The sequence below is a fragment of the Sus scrofa genome, chromosome 13, assembly GCF_000003025.6.
Source record: "Sus scrofa isolate TJ Tabasco breed Duroc chromosome 13, Sscrofa11.1, whole genome shotgun sequence".
Lineage (NCBI taxonomy): Eukaryota > Metazoa > Chordata > Mammalia > Artiodactyla > Suidae > Sus > Sus scrofa.
Window position 1 is genome coordinate 30,535,267 of NC_010455.5, and position 16,562 is coordinate 30,551,828.

At 39.6% G+C, this 16,562-nt stretch overlaps 1 protein-coding gene across 1 annotated transcript in view; it reads right to left on the bottom strand.

Annotated features, from left to right (window-relative positions):
* Positions 1 to 16,562, bottom strand: part of SMARCC1 (SWI/SNF related, matrix associated, actin dependent regulator of chromatin subfamily c member 1) — a 166,292-nt gene that overhangs the window by 125,288 nt on the left and 24,442 nt on the right. Inside the window, 4 exon segments of the mRNA XM_021068731.1 lie at positions 3,358 to 3,427; positions 9,242 to 9,311; positions 12,327 to 12,419; positions 15,158 to 15,239. Of these exon segments, the coding sequence (XP_020924390.1) occupies positions 3,358 to 3,427; positions 9,242 to 9,311; positions 12,327 to 12,419; positions 15,158 to 15,239 (315 nt within the window).

Genomic DNA, 16,562 nt, shown 5'->3' on the forward strand with positions numbered 1-16,562 from the left:
CCACTTCCCATAAGGCAGTTCAAAAGCATTTGGAAAAAGTACAGCTCTACATACTCATTAATTAGCACTCCTTCGCCAACTGATAACTATACCAGGTAAAGAATACAATGGTGATTAAAAACACTGATTACCTTATTTTCTTTAAGTCTTGAGTGGAAAATGTTACACGAGTAGAAGAGAGGGCACAAACTATAGTTAGTAAAGAACATGAACTGGAGAGTTCCTGCTGTGGCACAGTGAGCCAAGGATCCAAAACACTGTCTCAGGTCCCTCTGAAGGCACGGGTTTAGCCCCTGGCCCAGGAACTTCCATATGCTGCAGGTGCAGCCATAAAATAAAATTTAAAAAAAAAGAAAAAGAAAAAGTGAACTAACAAATCACAACTAACAAGGAACCCTGAGAAAACAAGATATAAGCTAGCCATTATAGCTTATTTGATACATAAAGTGAAGGTCATAAAACAGACTAACATATTTATAATATGTTACTATAAAATGTATTTCAATTCTATACTTATGTAGCTTATCATCATAACTTTCTACATAAAGTATTTCAAAGAGCAAACTGGTTTCCTGTAGTAGTTCCTGTAATAAGGAAAAGTTTGTTTATAATAGCGTCACTAATACTTAAAACCTCAAAAGCGTTATTTAAATATCATTATTTTATTTCTTTATTTTTGTCTTTTTAGGGCCACACCTGCAGCATATGGAGGTTCCCAGGCTAGGGGTCTAATCAGAGCTACAGCTGCCAGTGGCTTACACCACAGCCACAGCAACCACAGCAACGAAGGATCCAAGCTGCGTCTGTGACCTACACCACAGCTCACAGCAACGCCAAATCCTTAACCCACTGAGCAAGGCCAGGGATCGAACCCGAAACCTCATGGTTCCTAGTTGGATTCTTTTCCACTAAGCCACAACAGGAACTCCTAAATGTCATTATTTAAAAAGAAAACTATTAGTTCATTTAAGGTGGTCAGTTATGGTTCAGAAAATGTTGATTAAGAAGCTGACTTCATTTGATTCTAAGTAAACTTGTATAAAGACTATGAAAATATTCTTAAAATTTCTAACACATATAAAGATGTATTTTCTTCCTCAAAAAATATATTTGTAAGTAAAATAAAGTTACTGAGATTTAACTTAAAAACAGCACACATCCAGACATTTCATATCTCCTGATTTAAATAGAACACACACATGCAAGTGCCATTCCTTCCAAAAACTGCAGTAGGTTCTGATCAACTCTAAACCTAGAGAACAGAAAAACGTTCAAATATACTACGGTGATGCCATAAAAAATCCCACACACTAGTAAACTCTACAGGACAAACAACCTGGTTTCTTAAGTAATATGTTACAAGGAGGAGTGGGAAAGACAGAGGGAGAACCTCTGTGGGTTAACACAGTGGGTTAACACAGTGGGTTAAGGACATGGTGGTGTCATCTCAGCTGTGGGGCAGGCTACAAGTGCAGCACTGGTTCAATCCCTGCCAGGAAACTTCTACATTCCTCAGGCACCGCCAAAAAAAAGGAAAGAAAAATAATAAAGAAATATACCAACTAATCACAAGATGTGGTTAAACGCTAATTCCAACAAATATCAATCTTAGCAATCAATCAAATGTACCATAAGATAACAACTAGATATTTGATACTAAGGAATTTTGTTAATTTTTTTAGGTTTAACAATGGTATTATGCTTCTTTTTTAAAAGATGAGTCCTTATCTTTCAGAAATACATATTGAAATGTTTATTACTGAAATACTAAAATGATATATTTGGGATATAATATGGTATGACTACAAGTCAATGTGGATACGGATGAAAGAACACTAATCTGACAAGAAAAACCCATAATGGAGCGATTATAAGACAATATTGAAATAACCACTTAAACAGCTCTACTGTAGGTTTAAGAAGATGAATAGAAGGACATCTTTATTTCTAAATGTCCAATGCAACATAATATTAAATAATATCAATCATTTTAACTGATATTTGTTGTCTAAAATATTCTTTATTCACATTTAGAAACCTAAAAACACTATGAGTTATGGCATATACTTTTTTTGGCCACCCGCCACCCACAGCACACAGAAGTTTCCAGCTCAGGGACTGAAACGGCACCTCAGCAATGACAAGGATCCTTAATCTTTTCAAACACCAGAGGAAATCCGTTGGGATCTCCGAGTTATGACATATAGATATACTTCATTTTAAACATGAAATAATTTCATCCTTAAACAGAGTGGTATGAGAATTTTTTGAAAAAACAAGTCATAAAATACTCAGGGAGTTCCCTAGTGGCCTAAAAACTTCATTTCCTAAAGGAAACTTCATACCTTTTTTTTTAATTTTTTAAAAATTCTTTTAGGAGTTCCTGTTGTGGCTCAGCAGAAACAAATCTGAGTGATATCTATGACGATACAGGTTCAATCCCTGGCCTCGCTCAGTGGGTTAAGGATCTGGTGTTGCCATGAGCTGTGGTGTAGGTTGCAGACGATGCAAGCTGCTGTGGCTATGGCAGGCCAGAGACTACAGCTACAATTCGACCCCTAGCCTGGGAACCTCCATATGCTGCAGCTGTGGCCCTAAAAAATAATACGTAAATAAATAAATAAAAATTCTTTAAATTATCAAGCATTTGATGATTAAGCTATTTTTCTTTACTTTGACTTATTTTTTACATGACACCTGACTTTTTAATTAATTAATTAATTTATTTTTTGGCCACCCCCACAGCATATGGAAGTTCCCAGGCCAGGGATCAAACCTGAGCTGTAGCTACAACTCACACTGCACTAGGCCAGAAATCAAACTGGTGCCTACACAGAGACAAGCTGGATTATTAATCTGCTGCACCACAGCATGATCTATGAAACTTCATTTCTTAAAGGAAACAAAACTGAATTAGCGATCTAACACCATACTGAAGTAGTATTTTGACAAACACAGCAAACATTATCAGCTCATTAAATAACATAAATAAAGCCATATGATTTCACTGAATTCCATACCTTAATAAATAAAAAAGTCAGTAAGAGACCAGATCGCAGGACATATCAACATTACCTGTCTGGGAGTTCCCATTGTGGCTCAGTGGTTTATGAATCTGACTAGGAACCATGAGATTGCGGGTTTGAACCCTGGCCTCGCTCAGTGGGTTAAGGATCCAGCGTTGCCATGAGCTGTGGTGAAGGTCACAGACACAGCTTGGATCCTGAGTTGCTGTGGCTGTGGCACAGGCGTGCGGCTCCAGCTTCTATTTGACCCCTAGCCTGGGAAGCTCTATATGCTGCAGGTGCAGCCCTAGAAAAGGCAAAAAAGACCAAAAAAAAAAAAAAAAAAAATTACCTGTCTGGGTAAAACCCCCAATGGACTAACACCTGCTTGTCTTTTCTCATCACAGGTCTCAACCACTCTTCTGAAAGGGAAAAAGAAAAAACTTTAGTCAACCAGGCAAAATAAATGAATAAATTATTAATCACTTACTCTTCACCTAGTTTTGGTTTTGCTAATAAGCCCCTCCCAAAATTTTTCCTCATATTTAAATGTTACCTACCATGCTGAGGGAAAGATTTTCAGACATGTATTCAGACTTCCTGGATTTTAGGTCTATTATACATTACTCTTGACAAAACCAACTGTCTACTTAGGTAAAATACTTTCCATCCCATCCACCTGCTGCCTGTTTGTCTCAACTTCAACCCAAATCAAGATCACTATTTTCTTTACTGCTTCATATCCCATATTGAACCTCTCCTCCCTTTTTCACTGAAGCATTACATTACTACACATCTTGCAAGGTGTAGGTCATGTTTCATGGCCCTGATGAAAGTTTTACCAACTACTTTTCTTCCTCCAAATCACTTTTTCTAGGGCTGCATCGAAAGTTTTTACCAATAATACTATTTTTATTATTCATTAATAGCTTCTTGTTAATTTAGGCCTACTACCAAGAAAGAGTGTAAGTAATGCAATCACATAGCATAGATATTTTTGTCAAGTTTCCATACTTAAGATAGGTACAAATTTATATAACCAGATGATTCTTATGGATCTTAATCATAGTTGAATCACATCTACACTTCAGCATTTTTTATGATTACTTCAGTAGTCTAAATATAACTTAGAACACTCATTTCTAGGACTAAGGAGAAAATCATGAAGTAAGCCCCTTGAAATCCAACAAATAGCAAAATAGAAAAACTAAGTGAAATAGAAAACTGACTTTTTTTTTTCTTTTGTCTTTTTGCCATTTCTTGGGCCACTCCCGCGGCATATGGAGGTTCCCAAGCTAGGGGTCGAATGGGAACCAGCCTACGCCAGAGCCACAGCAACGCAGGATCCAAGCCGCGTCTGTGACCTACATCACAGCTCACGGCAATGCCAGATCGTTAACCCACTGAGCAAGGCCAGGGATCGAACCCGCAACCTCATGGTTCCTAGTCGGATTCGTTAACCACTGCGCCACGACGGGAACTCCGAAAACTGACTTCTCATTGCAATTTCAACATGAAATAGACCCAGTTTCACTGACTTAAGCCAAGAAGTCCACTTGTCTATGCCCTTATTTTAAGCATCGAACCACTGACCATACTATCTTGAAAAAGAAATTAAGCCCTGTTCCTTTTTTTGCTTTTCAGGGTAGTACCCGGGGCATATGGAAGTTCCAGGCTAGGGGTTGAATAGGAGCTGTAGCTGCTGGCCTATGCCAGAGCCACAGTAATGCGGGATCCAAGCCGCATCTTCAACCTACACCACAGCTCACGACAACGCTGGATCCTTAAACCACTGAGCAAGACCAGGGATGGAAGCTGCATCTTCATGGATCCTAGTCTGGTTCGTTAACTGCTAAGCATGAAGGGAATTCCCTAGACCCTGTTCCTTAATCTGATATCCCATGGAAAAAGGGGAGAGAGAGATCAGTGGGTCTATCAGAACTTGTTCTGTATAACTAAAATATACTGAATCTATAGATTAGATATGTGAATTAACAGTCTTTCCACAGATGATAAACTACACAGAACCATTTTTTTTTAAATCCACAATTTGGCAAGTAAAAATTACTCCAAAGTCAGAATATATAAACAGCTCTTATAACCCAACAATAAAAAGACAAATAATCCAGCCAAAAAATGGGCAAAGGATCTAAACAGGCACTTCTCCAAAGAAGACACACAACTGGCCAAAAAGCATATGAAAATGCTTAGAATCATTAACAATTAGGGAAATGCAAACCAAAATCGCAAAGATACTGTGTGACAATCACTGGGAAGGCTAATATGAAAAAACAGGAAATAAAAAAATGTTGAGAATGATCACATGTTGAAGTGACTGTAAAATGGCACAATCACATTGGAAAAAAGGATGGTAGTATCTCAAAAGGTTTAGAGAGTTGCCAGCATTACTCAGTAATTCAATATTTAGGTAAACATGAGAGAAGGGGAGGAGTTCCTGTTGTGGCGCAGTGGTTAACGAATCTGACTAAGAACCATGAGGTTGTGGGTTCGATCCCTGGTCTTGCTCAGTGAGCTGTGGTGTAGGTTGCAGACGCAGCTCGGATCCCGTGTTGCTGTGGCTCTGGCATAGGCCGATGACTACAGCTCTGATTTGACCCCTAGCCTGGGAACCTCCATATGCCACGGGAGCAGCCCAAGAAATGGCAAAAAGACAAAAAAAAAAAAGAGAGAGAGAGAAGGGGAAGCGTATGTCCACACAATAACTTATACACAAATGATCACAACAGCATTATTTATAGAGAATGTCCATCAACTTTCAATTGTCTAAACAAAGGTAGTATATTCATACATTGGACTGTTATCTGGACATAACAGGGAATAACATACGGGAAGTGCTATCAGCACAGTGACAGAACGGGAAGGTTCAGACTGTGTTCCAAACACAATGACATAACAAGATATCATCCAAAAAGTCTAGAAACAAATTAAGAACCCACACTACCAGAAGTTCCCACTGTGGCTCAGCAGTTAAGAACCCAACACAGTATATGTGAGAATACGGGTTCAATCCCTGGCCTCACTGAGTTAAGGATCTGGCATTGCCACAAGCTGCAGGAGAGGTCACAGATGCAGCTTGGATTCAATTCCACCCCTAGCCTGGGAACTTTCATATGCCTCAAGTGTGGCCATAAAAAGACAAAAAAGAAAAAAGAAAAAGAAAAGCCATTTCATATCAACCACATTAGCAATTCTCCCAAGCCAGGAGAGCACAGCAGAATCAGGAGGAAAAGCTCAGCTCTCAGCTTCTCCCTGGGCTGAAGAAAAGAGTGTACATGTGTCCAATGTTTCAACTTTCGTGGGGGCTTGCCAAGGGACAGGTTTGTCTCACCTGACTTGGAGCACTATTGGAAAAGGCCTGTTTTGAATGTGTGGTAGCCACAGAGAACAAAAGGGGGTGAGCAGAAAAAAAAAAAAAATTAAATGCTATTTCCTAGATTACTCTGACTACTAATAGCAATACCAAGCAAGAATGAGTATCCAATAACAAGGTAGAACTAAACAAAAGAGAAAAACAAAACTAGCTTGAATAAGGAATCACTAAGTATCCAAATATAACAATTACAGTTCAAATATATTGTAATAGCAAACTTTTTCAAAAAGTTCACAATCTAAAAGTTTTACACTAGTCTTGGGAGTTTATCTTGTGGCTCAGTGGAAATGAACCTGACTAGCACCCATGAGGACACAGGCTCGATCCCTGGCATCACTCAGTGGGTTAAGGATCCCATGTTGCCGTGAGGAGTGGTGTAGGTCGAAGGCACGGCTCAGATCCCACGTTGCCATGGCTGTGGCGTAGGCTGGCAGCAGAAGCTCTGATTTGAGCCCTACACTAGGAACCTTCATATGCCACAGGTATGGCCCTAAAAATTCAAAATTAATTAAAAGTTTTATACTAGTCTTATTAAAGGAAAAAGAGTCAGCCAACAACAGAACACTATCGTACATAGCTACCCACTACCTCCACCTAGTGGAAACTGATATTACTTAACAGGATAAAAGCCAATCTAACACTGAGGGCAAAATGAGGCTTTTCATTTAATAAAAGCATAATTATCACAGAGTCGAAATTAGGACTGTTACAAATGAAATCAAACATCCAGCACCAAAACTGATGATGAAAAGATCTAAATGTCATAGCTAAAACTATAAAACTCTTCAAAGAAAAGACAGGTGTAAAACTACGGCTCTGGGGAGTTCCCGTTGTGGTGCAGTGGTTAATGAATCCGACTAGGAACCATGAGGTTGCGGGTTCGATCCCTGGCCTTGCTCAGTGGGTTAACGATCTGGCATTGCCGTAGATTGCAGACGCGGCTCGGATCCCGAGTTGCTGTGGCTCTGGCGTAGGCTGGCAGCTACAGCTCCAATTAGACCCCTAGCCTGGGAACCTCCCATATGCTGCGGGAGCAGCCCAAGAAATGGCAAAAAGACAAAAAAAAAAAAAACAAAAAGAAACAACTTCATGGCTCTGGATTAGTCAATGGCAACTTCGACTTGATACCAAACAAGCAACAACCAAGTTAACCTCTTATAATTACTTGTCATAGCTGTAAGATCTGTAGTGATGTCCCCTACCCATTCTTTTTTTTTTTTTTTTTTTTTTGGTCTTCTAGGGCCTCACCTGTGGCTTATGGGGGTTCCCAGGCTCGGGGGTGAATGGAAGCTGCCAGCCTACACCACTGCCACAGCAATGTGGGATCCGAGCAGCATCTTCGACCTACACCACAAATCACAGCAACATCGGATCATCCTTAACCCACTAAGCAAGGCCAGAGATGGAACCAGAGTCCTCATGGATACTAGCTGGGTTCATTACTGCTGTGCCATGACAGGAATTCCTCCGCTTTCCATTCTTGACATTAGTTATTCTCTTTTCCCCCGCTTATTTGCAGCACAATTTTAACAGCCTTAGAATTTTTTTCTAAGGACTATTTCTGACATTGTTAAACACGTTGTTATTGTTTATTCTCTACTTCACTCATTTTTGCCCTTTACCATTCCTTTGTTTAGGATTAATATGTTACCATTTTTCTAATTTCTTGAGAAAGATGTGTGGACCACTGGTTTTTCAGTCTTTCTTTTTTCCTCATATATACATTTAAAGACAAGGTTTAGCTTCAGGTACACCCTTCAAAATTTAATGTTCTTTTACCTTTTCAGTTCTTATTCAGTTTCAAAGATTGTCTATTTCCACTGTAATTTCTTCTTTGACCTACATAACACTCTTTGGCAATATATTTCTTAATTTTCACGCATACCGGGACTGTATGGTAATCTTCTCCTTATTGCTTTCTAGCATAACTGTACTGGTCAGAAAAAACACTCAGCATGGGGTAATTAGCCATTCAAATCTGATATAATTTGGCTTCCTGTATAGATGTCCTGCAGGGATGTGCTACGCCTACTAGCAGACTTGATTCAGTAGCTCCCGTCATGACTCAGCAACAACGAACCCAACTAGTATCCATGAGGATACGGGTTCGATCTCTGGCCTTGTTCAGTGGGTGAAGGATCCGGCATTGCTGTGAGCTGTGGTGTAGGTCGCAGACAAGGCTTGGATTCTGTGTTGCTGTGCCGTAGGGTGGCAGCTGTAGCTCCAATTCGACCCCTAGCCTGGGAACTTCCATATGCCACAGGTGTGGCCCTAAAAAAAAAAGTCAATAAACACATAAACCTCACCTAGACTTAACACCCAGATAATGATTTCCAACAAAGAAATAAAACTAACAATTAGAAAGTTGGATATAACAGAATTAGTCTGCTAAGCCTGATACAGCAAAAAACCAGAAAACTATAAATTTATTTTATTTTTTTTGTCTTTTTGTCTTTTCTAGGGCCGCACCTATGGCATATGGAGGTTCCCAGGGTAGGGGTCTAGTCAGAGCTGTAGCCTCTGGCCTATGCCAGAGCCACAGCAACTAGGAAGCTGAGCCGTGTCTATGACCTACACCACAGCTCACAGCAATGCCAGATCCTTAACCCACTGATCAAGGCCAGGGATTGAACCCGCAACCTCACAGTTCCTACTCTGATTAGTTAACCACTGAGCCACGACGAGAACAACAGAAACTACAAATTTAAATCATCCAGGGATTTAATACTTGAAAATCTTTAAAAAAAAAAAAAAAAAAAGATGTTTTTTAAAGAACCTTTGCTTATATAAGGTAAAAATCTAATGAAGTATGAGTTTATCAGTTCATACTAAAAAACTAACTTACCATCCTCCTGTGAGGAAGGATATGGATAAACGTGGTGGGAAGCTTTTGACTTCTCATCAGTAAATGTCCCCTGGAAAACAAATAAGCAAATAATGTAAAAATAAAAACATGGCAAACAAATTATGAGATGCCAGATGTAAGAAAACAATTATAAAGGTATTACTTCATTTATTATATTTCAAGAGCATTACCTTAAGACAATAACATTTTTTTAGTCAAGGAAAGGGATAATGATAAATACAAAAATAATTTATAGAGTTTATATTATTGTATTGAAAAATAATACAAGTAGCTTTTAACTAATGCTCTTTCTCTCTCTCTCTGGGTAACTATATTGGTAATTTAAGTACCTCCTACTAATTCTAAAAATTACTTCAAAGTTATCACAAATTATCAGTATTACCTGAAGTGAATCAACACAAACTTAGGCCATGAGTCACTATGTAGGGCTATACACATATAGGTGAACATTTGACTTCACTCTAGCACATACGCCACTATTGTTTAAAGTCAATGTTACAACAGTGGATGATACAAATGCTAAAGTCAAGTTCTAGACAGTCACAGCTGGAATACTCATACAGTCTAGAACGCGACTTGGAAGTTACTGAGACACAAAAGTGTTCATTCTAGAGACCATAAGAATGATGAGAAGTCTTAAAATCCGGTGTAAGTAGCATCTTAACATATTACCTAACTTTTGTCTCTGACAATGATAATTTATAAATATTGTAATCAGAAAAACATAAAAAGGCTATTTTCAACTGGAGGAAAATTCTCAACTTAAATTTAGGGCTATCTAAAGATGAATTAGCTATCAAATAAGGCAAGGAATTCTCAATCACTAGAAGTGTTTGAGCACACTTTTAACAGCAAGACCAGATGCTGAAAAGGGGATGTCAACATCTAATGAGTGTGAGGCAAGAGAAGTGCACACTGTGGAAGACTCTGGCCTCTGGAGTCCATCAGACAGGCCTGGGTTTGAACATCAGCTCTACCATCTACTACTTACATGATAAGGTACGAATATTTAACGTTTTCTGTGCTTCGGTGTCTTCTGTGAAATAGAGTAGTAACAATAAAACCCATTTCACAAGAATTTTGTTAGGACTAAGTTGACAGATACAATGAGCTAAGAGCAGTTACAGTTGATTAATTTGTTAAGCGCTCAAAAATGGAGTTATTGATGCATTTTAAATCCTTGAGCAAAGACCTGATCATCAATATTAAATAACTAGCTTATTGAATTACTATCACTAGCTTTTAAGACCTCTTCTCTATGAATCTATGAAGCCAGGAAGATCTTTATATCCCAACTGAGGTTATCCCTAGGAATTAATTACTAAGTCAGATGTCTTAAGAAATATGACAGCTAAATGTTTAGTATAAACTGTAGGCAAAGATATAAACTTTTCCCAAAAGGACCCAGAGCAAAAAGAGTTTATTATTTCAGCTGGAAAGCAATAACCAGTTGATTAATCTGTTCCATTTCTGCCCTCTAACATTCCACCTGTAATTAAGCAACACCTGAGAATGTTTCCAATGAAGACAAAGTCTAAACGAGAAAGGGCTAAGTGATCTGTTCAAAGTCTTAATGGTAGGGGAAAAAAGGAAACAGATCAGATTGTCTGCTCTGAAGGCACAATTCTATTATCCTTCTCTTTGGTACAGATGATGAATATAAGAAAAAGACTACTAAATCTCCAGTTGTAGGAAGTATTAGAAATATTAGCTTTGAATGCAACACCAACATCAAATGCCATCACTTACATGTGGAATCTGAAAAAAGGACACAATGAACTTCTTTGCAGAACAGATACTGACTCATAGACTTTGAAAAACTTAATGGTTTCCAAAGGAGACAGGTTGGGGGGTAGGGGGAATACGCTGGGGGTTTGGGATGGAAATGCTATAAAATTGGGTTGTGACGATCACTGTACAACTATAAATGTAATAAACTCATTGAGTAAAATAAAAAATAAAAAACACAACAACAACGAAAAAAGAAATATTTGCTTTGAGAAATCTGAAGACATTTTACTAAATGCTAAAACAAAATCCAACTGGCAATCTCTCTTGCAGCATAAAAAAGACAGATACTTCATGAGGCTTCTCAACTAATCCTAAGAATTGGTACAATTTTGTCACTCAAATAATACTATTTCAGAAAATTACCTTCTTGGACTTTCCGTCGTGGGTCAGTGGTTAACGAATCTGACTAGGAACCATGAGGTTGCAAGTTCGATCCCTGGCCTTGCTCAGTGGGTTGAGGATCCGGCATTGCCGTGAGCTGTGGTGTAGGTCACAGATGCAGCTCGGATCCCGCATTACTGTGGCTGTGGTATAGGCCAGCAGCTACAGCTCCAATTCGATCCCTAGCCTGGGAACCTCCATATGCCATGGGAGAGGCCCAAGAAATGACAAAAAGACAAAAAAAAAGAAAGAAAATTACCTTCTAACTGGGTGTCCTCAACTAGTTTACTATGACATGGGTTTGCTTATAGTTTAGGCACACATGTAGTCACGAACTTACACATGCAAAAATACCCACTTAAAATGAAGTTACAAAAAGTTAATGTAGATATCAGAAGACAGCACTGGTGCATGTAAATCAAGACAGGATTTGAAGCTATGGTGAAAATGGAATTTTCCCGTCATTTCTTTAAATTGATAAATATAAATACATGTAATGAGAGGAAGCACATTTATTTGATGTAATATCTGATCTCTTCCTTTCAACAACTGTGTCACCAGCTCTCACTTTATTTGCAGAATACACTGGTCTATGTAACTCCATGTAAACATATTTCAAAGTAAGACTATGATGACTCTGTATCAATGATTTTATTAAATGCTACTCTAGGAAATACACTGTTATCAAATTATCACTCTGGATGCCTTAAACAATGGTATGTGTCAACTACATCTCAATAATTCTAGGGAGAGAAGAAAGTTTGGTACTCTAAGAACCCGAAGAGAGAGAACTTTCATTTAATGCAGACACATGCAGAAATCAAAAGATAATTTAGTTGAGATTTTTAAGAAGTTTACTACTACAAAATGTATATGAAGTGATCATATATACCTGATGTCGTTTGATTATATCTTTCAACTTATTAGCCAACTTCAGATCAATATCTGGAATGAGGTAGATGTTGGGTCTTGTCAGACAATTGCTCTGAGGAAAAAAGGATAAATTTTGAAATTCTTTTTTAAAGTAATGTCACATTATTTATGCATTGATCCTAAAGTCAAAAGTTGGCACTCAAAGCCATACTGCTTAAAATACGAGGATGGGGGTTCCCGTCGTGGCGCAGAGGTTAACGAATCTGACTAGGAACCATGAGATTGCGGGTTCGGTCCCTGCCCTTGCTCAGTGGGTTAAGGATCCGGCGTTGCCGTGAGCTGTGGTGTAGGTTGCAGACGCAGCCCGGATCCCACGTTGCTGTGGCTCTGGCGTAGGCCGGTGGCTACAGCTCCGATTTGACCCCTAGCCTGGGAACCTCCATATGCCACAGGAGCGGTCCAAGAAACAGCAAAAAAAAAAAAAAACATGAGGATGTACTTTGGAAGAGTATGTAAAATGTTCAGCAGGTCACTTAATACCATCACCAGATGCCTACTCTGCAGCTAGGTACACTAGAGCAAAAAAATGCTGAGACTCATGACCTAAAGAAATTCATTATCTGGAGTTGCCATGTGGCTCAGCAGAAATGAATCTGACTAGTATCTATGAGGATGCAGGATCAATCCCTGGCCTCGCTCAGTGAGTTAAGGATCTGGCATTGCCATGAGCTGTGGCATAGGTAACAGACAGAGACACAGTTCTGGCGTGGCTGTGGCTGTGGTGTAGGCCAATGGCTACAGCTCTGATTCAACCCCTAACTGGGGAACCCCCATGTGCTGTGAGTGCGGTCCTAAAAAGACAAAAAAAAAGAAAAAGAAATAGAAATTCATTATCTTTTTCATTAAAGTACCATATTGATATATTAATCCCCTGCAGTCTAAGTCCCAAATTGAAGGGAAGGAGGAGGGGAAATGCCCATTTTGGCTCATCAAGTACATTACTTAAAATATAAAGACTGTGGATTCTCACTCTTTTTTCCCATTTCTAATCTTATAAATAGTAATGATTAATACATGCACATTAACTCTCCAAACCATCATTAAAAATCAACCAACAAACAAAAAACACTCAGTTATTTCTCTAACAGTTCCATGAGACAAGTGTCAAGCATTAAGTTAATGATAATACCTAGCTGAATTTTTGTTAGCTGCCTTTTCCCAGGAAGGTTAATTCAGTGACCCATTGAGGAGTTTCCAATGTGTCTCAGTGGTTTACAAACCCAACTAGTATCCATGGGAATACAGGTTCAATCCCTGGCCTCAGTCAGCAGGTTATGGATCCAGTGTTGCCATGAGCTGTAGTGTACATCACAGACAAGGCTTGGATCTGGTGTTTCTGTGGCTCCAGTGTAGGCCAGCAGCTGCAGCTCTGATTCAACCCTTGCCTAGGAACTTCCATATGCCACAGGGGTGCCCCTAAAAAGCAAAAAAAAAAAAAAAAAAAATTTTTACCCATTGATAAAAATACCAAGAAAGAAAAGAAAACTAAGTGTTCTTTCTCCAAATCATAAGGTAGTTGTGGGTATAAGATCTATATTCACGGTACAACCATGAAACAAATTCAAAGAAAATGACCGTATAGGAGTTGCCGCTGTGGTACAATGGGATCAGCAGCATCTCTGCAGCACTGGGATGCAAGTTCAATACCAGCCCAGCACAATGGGTTAAGGATCCAGCATTCCCACTACAGTGGTGTAGGTGGCACTTGGGCTCAAATTTGATCCCATATGCCGCAGGGCAGAAAAAAAGAAAAAAAAAAAAAAAATGACTGTATAAACAAGAGATTAGTAGGATGAGAGTGTGCTTATATTAAAAATTAAAGAGGGAGTTCCCGTCGTGGCGCAGTGGTTAACGAATCCGACTAGGAACCATGAGGTTGCGGGTTCGGTCCCTGCCCTTGTTCAGTGGGTTAAGGATCCGGCATTGCCGTGAGTTGTGGTGTAGGTTGCAGACGCGGCTCGGATCCCACGTTGCTGTGGCTCTGGCGTAGGCCAGTAGCTACAGCTCCGATTAGACATGGGAACCTCCATATGCCGCGGGAACGGCCCAAGAAATAGCAAAAAGGCGAAAAAAAAAAAAAATGAAAGATATTCAAATAACAGATTAACTGAAATCAATATTTAAAAATCAGGGAGCTCCCGTTATGGCGCATCGGAAATTAATCCAAATAGGAACCATGACGTGCGGGTACGATCCCTGGCCTTGCTCAGTGGGTTAAGGATCCGGCATTGCCCTGAGCTGTGGTGTAAGTTGAAGACGCAGCTCAGATCCCAACTGGCTGTGGTTGTGGTGTAGACAGGCAGCTGTAGCTCTGATTCGGAACCTGGCCTGGGAACCTCCATGTGCCACGGGTACAGCCCTAAAAAGCAAAAAAATAAAAATGAAAAAATAAAAAAATAAAAATCAGGACGTTCCCGTCGCAGTGCCGTGAGCTGTGGTGTTAAGTCACAGGTGTGGCTCGGATCCCGTGTTGCTGTGGCTCTGGTGTAGGCCGGCGTCTACAGCTCCGATTAGATCCCTAGCCTGGGAACCTCCATATGCCGAGGGAAGCGGCCCTACAAAGGGCAAAAAGAAAAAAAAAGATCAAATTATTACACCAGAAGTTTAAGATCAATATTATGTAAATGACAAGTTTTAGTCATACTTAACAGTGCTAATCCACAAACTCATAAAAATAATAGAACATTAATTTCAGAAATCTTGCCTTGCTCTGATCTTTTGGCAATGTAATATCAATCTTAGAACTGAAGTACATTAAAGGAAAATTTTAACACTCTAACTTTCAGGTACCTGCACCAATGTTTTTTCAATGTTCATAAACATTTCAACATTACGATCCATTCGGGATGGATTCTGTAGATCAAATCTCCGCCTATAAGAGAAGAAAAATCGTTAATTTGTCTCCCACTTTAAAAACTTGGTTTTAGTATTCAATGTAAGTGAGTTGGAAAGATCTAAAAATTAAAATAGCACTCTAGGAAATGTATGAGCTATTATCTCTGAGTAGTATAAGAAAGCACAGAGTCAACACCTTCATAAAATATTAAATGTTGTGATATTCGTGGCTCAGTGTGGTTCCGAGTAGGAACCATGAGGTTGCGGGTTCAATCCCTAGCCTCACTCAGTGAGTTAAGGATCCGGCATTGCCATGAGCTGTGGTGTAGGTCACAGACGCAGCTCGGATCCCATTCTGATATGACCCCTAGCCTGGGAACCTCCATATGCCTTGGGTGTGGCCCTAGAAAAGACAAAAAGACAAAAAAAAAAAAAAAAAAAGTTACATTACGACCCACTCCAGTCACAATGAAGTACCAATTCCAAGAAATATCCTGTTTTCCTTAAATCTGAGATTTTATATCATAGAGCAGATTCTTACATAGAACAGATCCAAAGGCAGTAAACTACTACACCATTCTTTAAGTATAACATTATATGTCTACTTTACATATAAAAGTCATCTGTTCAAATTCAACTGTGTCTGTATTCTCTTTGAGCATACTACTGTCCTAAATGTGGTATAATTTATCTATTTACTTCTACTTAATCTTTCCCCAATGTCTCATCACCTAAGTACCCAAACATAACATTCTGGTGTTGCCTTCACCCATTCTTAGTCATTTCCATGTGGTTAAACCTTTTATAAACGTGAAAGTGTCTTTTACCATTTTTCTTTTGGTCTCTTTAAAGCAGCACCTGCAGGAGTTCCTGTCGTGGCGAAATGGTTAACGAATCTGACTAGGAACCATGAGGTTGCAGGTTTGACCCCTGCCCTTGCTCTGTGGGTTAACGATCCGGCCTTGCCGTGAGCTGTGGTGTAGGTTGCAGACGTGGCTCGGATCCCGCGTTGCTGTGGCTCTGGCATAGGCCAGTGGCTACAGCTCCGATTCAACCCCTAGCCTGGGAACCTCCATGTGCCACGGGAGCGGCCCAAAGAAATAGCAAAAAGACAAAAAAAAAAAAAAAGCTATTAAAATGGATAATTAGGAGTTCCCATGATGGCTCGGCAGGTTAAGAACCAGACAGAGGAGCCACCGTCGTGGCTCAGCAGTAACGAACCCAATTAGTACCCATGAGGATATAGGTTCAATCCCTGGCCTCAGTCAATGGGTTAAGGATCTGGCACTGCCATGAGCTGCAGTGTAGGTCGAAGACTCAACTCAGATCCCAAGTTGCTTTGGCTGTGGCACAGGCTTGC